We start from the raw sequence: 10812 nt of genomic DNA, 5'->3' as shown, positions 1-10812 counted from the left end.
GGGCTGCATTCACCAAAGTGTGAAAGGTATGCGATGACGACGCTAATACGAGACGCTCAATTTCGAGGCCAACCAACCATGAAGAGCGGGCTGCTATATGTTTTTAAACAAATCGTTGTTCTACCAGTGACCAAATACATACTAATAGTCATTCTATTAAACACAATTTCATAGCAAATGTCATAATTATTCCGTGGCTTGTGAAAAAAGGCATTTGATTCCATGGAATTCTGATGCGGTCATCCGAGCTCTCACAAACCAAGGTCTTGATTTTAAAATACGGCACCCTGAAAGTATCACAACATTTCATGGTGATGGAACAGCGCCACTGAAATTCCATAAAGTAGCAAAATACAAATCAGCGGGGGAGTCAGGCAAGGTGAAATTCACTCACCACGGCTCCTGACAGTGACTGCAGTGAAGATATTTTATGCAAACTGGACGGCAGAAATAAAAGCTTTAAATAAATCAGCGGCGAACGTATGAACCATTGACGACATAAATTACAAACGGAACAAAATGCACGCCTCTCCCTGCTCAAACCAGCATGGGGGAGGTGAAATTCCACATTTCCTAGGTGGGGCCCAGTATGTCTGGAGAACAGCCACTGCAGCCTTTCTCCAAGTGGTACTCATTTTATTGATTTTGGAGGGATAATGGGCTGAGCCGGAGGGATAATGGGCTGAGCCGGCGGCCCTCAAACAGGAAATTAACTCACGTCTCTCCAACTGCAGTTTATGTACGACGACATCGCCACCCAGCCGCATAAATTAACGCGATTTGATTGCGGATGGTATGCGTTCAGGGCGCAGCAAACGTGGGCACGCATTTGATATTCAACACCGACGGGTGGTGGTTTAAAATGACCGTCGCATCACTCCCCACGCCGTCCCACCCACCAATATCGCGCGAATTAATTTCAATCGTGGGCCGCTCTTCATCCCTGCGATGGCCGAGTTGCTGCCCTGACACAACCCCGGCCACGCGGCGCAAAGCGCCTGACGGAAACGGAGCGCCCGCGACGAGCTAAGAGGCAGCAGCAGCAGGCAGCAGTAGCAGCAGCAGGCAGCAGCAGCAGGCAGCAGCAGCAGCAGGCAGCAGCAGCAAGCAGGCAGCAGCAGCAGCAGGCAGCAGCAGCAAGCAGGCAGCAGCAGCAGGCAGCAGCAAGCAGCCACATGGAGAGATTTCGCCTTGAGACGCAATCGTTCCCGCGACTCAGCGCACACCCGCGCACTGCAACGGCAATCGAACGTCTGCGGAGGCGACTCTGTGACATTTCACGGATTTTTCTCCGGGCATTTGAAAGAAGGGGCGGGGGCGGAAACAAGTGCCCTGCATTGTTGATCTCATACCTGATTAAACCTCGTCGGGTTTTCTTTTTTGACAGCACGCTGCTTTGTTGGGGCCACAAGTTAGCAGCGGGTGGCCCGCGAAATGCAGCGTGCCTCACGATGACGCACGAGGGGGGAGACACCTAAGGGGGTGAACAACAACAACAAACTCGTTTCAGCGCACCGCAAGAATAACTTTTTTTCTCTTTCCGAACCCAGAGCCGCTCCGTAAATTTAGCAGAAATGGCATTTAACCCACGTCATTCAATAGCGAGACGGATTCCTTATAAATAGGGCGGGCTGACTGATGGCAGTTTGCATCCACGGTATCGTGTCACCACCAATGTCTTGGCGGAAAGCCACCGTTTCAACTCCAATCCGTACGACGTCAACGCAAGGCAATTCTTTTTCCTCTCTCTCTCTTTTGCAATCTCGTCCATTCACTGCCGACGTGCGGCCTCGGTCCCCTTTGGAGTGGCCAGGCATCTGAGACCGGACCACATTCTGGAGTTTTGAGGCATTGTTATTGTTGCTATAATAAGTCCGGCAGTGTCAGTGGTGCTGGTGGCGGTGGTGGTGGCAGAGAAGAGAGAGAGAGACTTAGGGAGACAGACAGAGAGAAAGAGAGTGGAGAGAGAGAGAGAGAGGAGGCCGGCTTCAGTCTGCTGATATTTTTAGGTGGATCCCATCAACCAATCTTCCCTCCTGCAGGCCAACAATCCACGTGCCACGATGGGTGGAGCTCAGCCGGTTCTCCACTTGGCAGTAGCAGCGTGTCTCGTTACGTGCGCGCCGCCAAATATGACGCAGTGCCACCCGCTCGCGACCTCCTCCGGCCACGCCACCGTGCCCCGACAATTCTGGCTCGTGGGCTCTCGATACAACTCCAGGTATCCCCCGGCATCTTCCAACTCATCCTTCTCGTCGTCGTCGTCGTCTTCTGCCCTGGGACTCTCGGGTGACGGACGAGGCTTCTCGGTGGGCGGCTCAGAGCGGGCCCTGGAGCGGCTGGAGCGGCGGGGCCCGCACGGCTACCTGGCGGGGATCAAGCGGGTCCGCCGCCTCTACTGCAACGTGGGCATCGGCTACCACCTGCAGGTGCTGCCCGACGGGCACGTCGGCGGCGTGCACAGCGAGAGCCCCTACAGTGAGTGTGCGAGCGGCGGTCACACCGCACCGCGAGGGGGCGTGGGGCGTGGGGCGGTTGGTTACGTTGGAGGAATCTGATGAGCTGTGAAGCTCTTTTTCACACATGTCCAGTATTCAACTGTCGTGCCCCCCCCCACCCCACCACTCGGACGGCGGGGTGGGTGGCACGAAAGTTGACGCGACACAAACTTTAAGCGAATGTCGAAGCAGGCAGCAGCAATCCTGCTCCGGTCCATTGTGCGCCACCGCACAATGGACCAAAAAAATTTGTTTTAATTTTTTTTTACAAAAATGTTGCATTTAATCCAGCCACCTGCAACGACTGCCGAGATTCAGCAATGGCGCCGATTCGCCGAGCTGAAGCAGATGCGCCAGGGGCACAATTTCTGTTTCACGGTTATGGGGTTCCGCTGATTTAGTTTGACATCGGTGAAGACTCAACAGGGCCGGCCGAGTCTCGTTCGCAACGAGTGATCTGGGGCATTGGTTCTGCCAGTCGGGGGTGGTGGGGTGGGGTGGGGCGATGATTTACCGTTGTGCATAATAATCCCAATTGAGTAATTTTGGCGTCCGCCAAACTGTTAAACTTTGAAGAAAAGCCGCCACACCGATGCGAGATAACGTAACAACATTTTTGGACTATCAATTTCGATGGCTGAGAGCCCCCCGCCCGCCCGCTCCCCCTCCGACCACTTGGAGGTTGTTAGCACCGCTCGCTCTCGCTCTCTCTCTGGGCATGGCTCACTCGCCGCAGTTGAACGGCACGAGGCGTCCACCAGCGAGTGCCTCCACGCGCGTGAACTTGCCAGAGGCTGGCGGTGGCGGCGGCGGTGGCGGCGGTGGCGGTGATGATGATGAATGTGCGCTCGGCTGGTCTCGGTGTATTTTTGGTGACCGCTGCGCCGTGCTGTGTACGGGATGCCTGTGGCCGTTGGTAACCGCGGATGTACACAGAGCAGCCCACACTGGCACATGTCACACCTACACTTATATAGACGTGCACGTACGGACGATATCACTTGCACACACAAAGACAAAGATCCCCCGGATAGTCTATTGGGGCAAGTGCTGTTAGTGAGCACCTATCAAGGCAGCCACACGCACACGAGGGGGTGGGTGGCCAACACCAAGCCCTGGCCGCCTTTGTCTCCCGAGTGGCGATGTTTACACACCACGACACCAGGCACTAATTTGAGGCTGAGTCGACCTAGGGGACACCGAGCACCGGTTCAGATGTTGGCCGTGAAAGCGAATCGAACTTGAGTTGCCGGGTTTGTAGGGCAGTAACAACTACTTTACCGCTCCCCAAATATAAAGACAGGCATGTGCTTGCCAAGATAAAAAGATCCCCCGTATAGCCTCTAACAGACTGTGGGGTAAGTTCTGCTAGCGGGCATCTATATATATGCACAAAGACACAAAAAAGCAAAGTGCATGAATGCTCATAAAATTCCCAATTTGACACAAGACGTGTGGCTGGCATCGAACACGAGCCATAATCGGATATGTCAACGGTTTTAAAGGCCTCACGCCTTGTGGATTAGAGCAATTAACGCTCTCAACTCCCTTGTGTTTTTTGCCAAACACAGCATCGCTATGGTGACTAAGTGGCCGACCCTCGGTTCACTTCCACGCCTCCCTGTCTCATCCTCTCACCCTCTCCTTCTCTCTCCCTCTCTGCTTACCCCCTCCCACTCCGATGCTTTAAATATCGCACCATGATCTCTGCCTGATTTCCAGAGAGCCCGAGACGGACCGAGCTTTCAGCCTCTCACAAAAATAGTTGCGTGCCACCCCGGTAGATTATGGGCATTAAACTCAAAACAATAAACCCAGACAAGGTCATATTTACCGTCAAATAAATCAACGTTGAGGTCCCATCGGCCTTTTGGGACTGCTGCGACAATGGTTTCCAGCAAGGTATTTTTTGGGCTTTTTCAAGAAGAGGCCAGACTATGCTGACGAGAGTCAGAAAGTCAAAGTACGACCAGAGTTCTGCTCAAATTAATTCTGCTGGAAATCATCGGCCCAGAAGCCGGTAAAAGTCCGGCAGATCCTAAATGTTGTTTTAGTTTATTGCCGATGAAGCACAACCCCCTTTTGTCCGTTTATGTTTAGCCTCTCGTGGCTGTCACCTCGAGCAGGTCTCGGATTGTTCAAATCTCGCGTTGCGGCGCGCAATAAACCCAAAGCCGCCCCCAATGCCCCTTTGAGCACGTGGTGAGCTCCGCTCTTCATTCATCCGTGGAAACATCTCATCAAGTCGAAAGGCTCTTTTTCAAAATTGATTTCGCGGGAATTGGGATGTTTCGCCCAATTTCATGAATTCGTGTTTTGCCGATTGGAGGAAATTAAATAACCTGGGGACCCCCCCACCCCCTACACACACAGGGGTTGTGTGACTCTCCGCACAGAAATATTCAAGAACACAGTGAGTCCTCGCTGCCTTCAAAGTGCCGCGTTAAGCGGGAAAAACGCATTCAGCAAAAACAATTTCTCCATAAATAATGTAGCGATGAAGTTTGGCGAGATACGATGTACTGCGCGCACACAGCCACACAAACTCAGGGTACGCCGCCGCGTCACGATGTCGTCCCACGTACTCGATCATAGCGCTCAGCCGCGTCACCTCAACAAAGTCGTTCGTCGTCGACCGCTCGGAAACTCCGTTGTGACGGCGCGTGTCCCACGTGATCACGGCGCGTGTATCCACGTGATGACGGCGCCTGTCCCACGTGATCACGGCGCGTGTCCCACGCGATCACGGCGAGTGTCCCACGTGATGACGGCGCGTATCCCACGTGATCACGGCGCGTGTCCCACGTGATGACGGCGCGTGTCCCACGTGATCACGGCGCGTGTCCCACGTGATCACGGCGCGTGTCCCACGTGATCACGGCGCGTGTCCCACGTGATCACGGCGCGTGTCCCACGTTATTCGACAAGTGTTCTCTAATGGAAGAACCGCGTTATAGCGGAAGCGTTTGTGTGAACACGCGTTAAGCGATGACTTTACCGTACTCTGGTATCGTGCAATCCCAGTCTCCCACCCACATAGAACTCAGTTAATATCCTGATCATCTGTTGAGGTCTGATGAGTTCAGATGTGACTACTCCTAACAGGTGCATGACACCGATGACACGGCTCTGTCGACTGTAAGGGGCGCTCCTTCTCTGCGTTTGTGTTTGGGATGGTGACACGGCAGAGCCACATGTTGTCAAGGTTCATAGTTCAAGACAATTGGCAGCGCTGGTTCACACTGCAGGCGTATTGACCGCAAATACACGCAGTGTGCTTCAGCGTGTTCGTTCAATGACCCTGTGACGTTATTCAAACGTGAGTGGGCAACGTGTGGCCGGGGTGACGGACATCCCCAGCGTTTAACAGTACTCTCCTTTTTGTATTTGGATTGTCAACCAATACCAGGTAAAACAACATGTGCACCTATTGTTCTCTTTGAGCCCCGCCCACCCCCCCAACACGTTCCATTCATTGGCTACCACATTCAGATAACCCCCTCCCCCCTCCTCCCCCCTTAACTTGTATTTAAAAGCTTGTCTCTTGAAGTTTTGCCTCACTTGATACAGTAAATCTGGCTGTGACGGTCCCACCTGATGACGGAGACTTGTGTTGCCTCCGAAACGTCGTGATTTATAATTTTATTTCTATTATTATTTATATTATTTTATTTGTATTATTTATTTTTACCTACGTGACTTTACCGAAAAAACCTAAGAGTGTGACGGACAACGCTTGCCAAATTGCTCAATAATTATTTAATTTGGTGAAGTCACACATACAGCAACATCGGCCCCTACCGCAAGACTGCTGCGGATGATACCCGTCTGGAAAAGCAAAGCGCCCGCCTTCGCAATCGCCTTGCGCTATAAGATTGGCGCGGCAACCAAACGTGACGATGATAGCGTTCGATCTGCTCCGTTAGGTCTCCTGGAGATCTCCACCGTGCAGCGAGGGGTCGTCAGCATTTTCGGCATCAAAAGCGGCCTCTTCCTCGCCATGAGCAGCAGAGGGAATCTGTACGCAACGGTGAGTGTGAGCGTGGCTCTACGTGACGGTGAGTGTGTGTGTGGCTCTACGTGACGGTGAGTGTGTGTGTGGCTCTACGTGACGGTGAGTGTGTGTGTGGCTCTACGTGACGGTGAGTGTGTGTGTGGCTCTACGTGACGGTGAGTGTGTGCGTGGCTCTACGTGACGGTGAGTGTGTGTGTGGCTCTACGTGACGGTGAGTGTGAGTGTGGCTCTACGCGAGGGTGAGTGTGTGCGTGGCTCCATCGCCCCCTTCATCGGTGGGCATCGGACGACGCGGCGATCGAATCGATTAAAATCGATTGTCATAGCTGCCCGGGTGGTTCAAAGTTCAGAGCGCTGATTTGGCTCCACCACTGAGACTGCCTCCACCCCACAGGGTTTAAAGCCAGGCAGCTGCCCATTGCTGTCTTTCCCCGAACCTCTGATTATCACGGTTGGCTAATTACGGTGCGAAAGAAGTTCAACACACGTACATTAAACCGGATTCTCAAGTGTGGCGAGTTTATGAGCTCAGCCCGGTCACCGTTGACTCGCATAGAGAAGCGTATACTGACATAGAGTCAAATATATTAATATAGGGACCCATAGAATGACATTGAATCATGTCGTGACCCTCAAAAATTACAATTCCGTAGAATGTCTGCGGTGGGTGGGGTGAATAGTGACGTTTCTATTCGTCACGTTTGCTATTTATAAATAACAAAAATAATAGAAATAATAATAGAAATAAAATTATAAATCACGACGTTTCGGAGGCAACACAAGTCTCCGTCATCAGGTGGACCGTCACAGCTAGATTTACTGTATCAAATCTAGAATCAGTGTGAGAAAGAAGGCAGTTCCATTTTTGAGTTTGGTGGAAATTTCCGGATGTTGGTCGAGGTTTAGTCAAAGTGCCTCCCCACACACAGAGACCACGGGAAAGAGGCTCATCTTCTCTGGCAGCTAAACCAGAGGTGGATATTCCACATTCCTTTGGTCAGAACCAGTGCATCATAGGACAACCACAAGCGCTACTCGTAATCCATTAATGTGTCGTAATGTATTATGCAGCATTGAAGCCTTGCACTGCAGCGAAGCCATTCACATCATGCCACCGAGGATGCTCATTCTCACTGAGTACAACATCCATCGCCGTGCATTGCAACACGTGGGACAGAAGCCGAGTGCCTGGAGAAACCCCACACATACGAGGGGGTAACGTTCAAAACAACCCACGCAGTCAACGTAACAGGTCAGCCTCACGACCGGAAGGTTGAGTTTTATAATTCTGGTTGATATTTTGTATCAACTCATCATCACTCTAAATCAAAGGCAAGCCACAGTCGTGCCACGGTGGCCTTGAAGGAACGCAAACTACGAACCGTGTGTGGTTTGCACTCCGACACGAACTCTCCCCTGGAGCCCTCTCGTGTCTAGCAGACCTTGACATTGGCATGTAGCTGCTGAACGCGTTTTGCTTTAAGCAAGAATAGAATCACCCTCCAGTGGATACGATAAGCAACATTTTGTCGACGTAGAAATGACAACAGTTGTCTTGCGGATCTACTGCTCCCCGTGATTGGAGAACAGAATGCCTGCCACTGGCTCTGGGCCATGGATGGAGATGAACAGGGAGCCTCTTCGATAAAGTCACGTAGGAATAAAATAAAATAAATCACGAAGTTTCGGGCGCAATACAAGCGTCCGTCTTCAGGTGGGAAAGCTTGGTCTGCTGCTGAGGTAGACTGTTTTAAAAGGTTTATTTTCTACCTACGTGACTTTACCGAAAGAACCAAAGAGTATGGATTCCTGCAGTCACGAAAGCTTCAAATCAAGATTGAGCCTCTTCGAGCCGATGATTTGAGACAAATGTCTACGGGAATTAGAACGCAACACCGCATCAGTGACATCTGCTCGGTGAACCACTTTACGCTTGCCACCTGCGTTACATTTCACAATCAGCATTTTTAGACTGAAAAAAAACCCATATAAGAATAATTCCATTCTGTCTCGACATATAATTGCTAATATGTGAAGTAAACTGGCCTCTTGCCTGTTCAGAAGCAATATTATCCAGCAGCATTACTTTGAGCCAGCAAACTCTGGAACGGTCTCAACTTTCTGGGTCTCAGCAACGAGTCAAGCTTGTTTAAAACAATTCTGTTGGGCTAACGAGATGTTATTGGCAAGAGCACTCCATCTGAACCAGTGGTTCTCAGCCGGGGATGCGTGGACCCCTTACGCTTGCCACTTGTGCTTGTATTGCGATCGAAACGTCGTAGTTTTTTTGTTTTATTTTATCCACGTGACTTTACCGAAAGACCCAAAGAATATGAATTCCTGAAATCACAAAAGCTTTAAGTCAAAATGTAATATTTGTATGTACAATTTTTTTATATTGATTGTAAACTATTGAAAATAAATTAATAAATGTGCCCAGTTTAGGGAGGGGGAGGCATTGCCCCCCCCCCGTGCCACCCCCCCGTGCCACCCCCCCCGTGCCGCCCCCCCACCCAAACTCCACCCACGACCCTACCTACCTACTTTCTGTGCTGCCACAAGGACGGCCACCACCGCCACCACCACCACCGCCGCCACCGCCACCACCGCCGCCGCCACCACCGCCGCCGCCACCACCGTCACCACCTTCACCACCACCACCGCCAGCACCTAACATCGCCCCCCCCCCTTCTTCTCTCTCCCCCACACGCAACCACCACCAACCCCCCCCCCCTCCTCCTGTCTCTCTCTCTCTCAGCCGTACTTTTCCGACGAGTGCAAGTTCGGCGAGACGCTGCTGCCCAACAACTACAACGCGTACGAGTCGAGCGCGCACGCCGGCGCGTTCGTGGCGCTCGGCAAGCGCGGACGCGCGAGGAACGGCAGGCGAGTCACCGCGCGCATGACCGCCACGCACTTTCTGCCCAGGCTGTGAGCGAAGCGGAAGGTTCGCGATCTGAAACCCCCCATACACCCTCGCCCCCCCCCCTCCCCCCCCCCAAAAAAAACCCACCACCTCAATTATGGATAATATTGTTCGCGAAAACCCACGCGTTAAACTGAACCAGAAAGCCCCTTGCACCAGTGGGGTTCCACTCACTGGTGCAGTTGTTCCACTCACTCGTGAAGTTGTTCTTCACTGGTGAAGTTGTTCTTCACTGGTGAAGTTGTTCCTCTCACTGGTGAAGTTGTTCTTCACTGGTGAAGTTGTTCTTCACTGGTGTAGTTGTTCCTCTCACTGGTGAAGTTGTTCTTCACTGGTGAAGTTGTTCTTCACTGGTGAAGTTGTTCTTCACTGGTGAAGTTGTTCTTATCACTGGTGAAGTTGTTCTTCTCACTGGTGAAGTTGTTCTTCACTGGTGAAGTTGTTCTTCACTGGTGAAGTTGTTCCTCTCACTGGTGAAGTTGTTCTTCACTGGTGGAGTTGTTCTTCACTGGTGAAGTTGTTCTTCACTGGTGAAGTTGTTCCTCTCACTGGTGAAGTTGTTCTTCACTGGTGAAGTTGTTCTTCACTGGTGAAGTTGTTCTTCACTGGTGAAGTTGTTCCTCTCACTGGTGAAGTTGTTCTTCACTGGTGAAGTTGTTCTTCACTGGTGAAGTTGTTCTTCTCACTGGTGAAGTTGTTCTTCACTGGTGAAGTTGTTCTTCACTGGTGTAGTTGTTCCTCTCACTGGTGAAGTTGTTCTTCACTGGTGAAGTTGTTCTTCACAGGTTTAGTTGTTCCTCTCACTGGTGAAGTTGTTCTTCACTGGTGAAGTTGTTCTTCACTGGTGAAGTTGTTCTTCTCACTGGTGAAGTTGTTCTTCACTGGTGAAGTTGTTCTTCACTGGTGTAGTTGTTCCTCTCACTGGTGAAGTTGTTCTTCACTGGTGAAGTTGTTCTTCACTGGCGAAGTTGTTCTTCACTGGTGAAGTTGTTCTTCACTGGTGAAGTTGTTCCTCTCACTGGTGCAGTTGTTCTTCACTAGTGAAGTTGTTCTTCACTGGTGCAGTTGTTCTTCACTGGTGAAGTTGTTCTTCACTGGTGTAGTTGTTCCTCTCACTGGTGCAGTTGTTCTTCACTGGTGAAGTTGTTCTTCACTGGTGAAGTTGTTCTTCACTGGTGAAGTTGTTCTTCACTGGTGAAGTTGTTCTTCACTGGTGAAGTTGTTCTTCACTGGTGAAGTTGTTCTTCACTGGTGCAGTTGTTCTTCACTGGTGAAGTTGTTCTTCACTGGTGAAGTTGTTCTTCACTGGTGAAGTTGTTCTTCACTCGTGAAGTTGTTCTTCACTGGTGAAGTTGTTCTTCACTGGTGAAGTT

At 51.2% G+C, this 10812-nt stretch overlaps 1 protein-coding gene across 1 annotated transcript; it reads left to right on the top strand.

Annotated features, from left to right (window-relative positions):
* The first annotated feature begins 2132 nt into the window (after window positions 1-2132).
* Window positions 2133-9448, top strand: LOC144936440 (fibroblast growth factor 4A-like). Its single transcript, XM_078863491.1, has 3 exons — window positions 2133-2478; window positions 6425-6528; window positions 9272-9448. Exons 1-3 carry the CDS (start codon window positions 2133-2135, stop codon window positions 9446-9448), a joined length of 627 nt encoding a protein of 208 aa, XP_078719617.1.
* Window positions 9449-10812: the final 1364 nt, after the last annotated feature.

The sequence above is a fragment of the Lampetra fluviatilis genome, chromosome 16 (assembly GCF_964198595.1).
Source record: "Lampetra fluviatilis chromosome 16, kcLamFluv1.1, whole genome shotgun sequence".
Taxonomy (NCBI): Eukaryota; Metazoa; Chordata; class Hyperoartia; order Petromyzontiformes; family Petromyzontidae; genus Lampetra; species Lampetra fluviatilis.
Note: the sequence above shows the minus strand (reverse complement) of the source record. Positions and strands in the feature narration are given on the sequence as shown.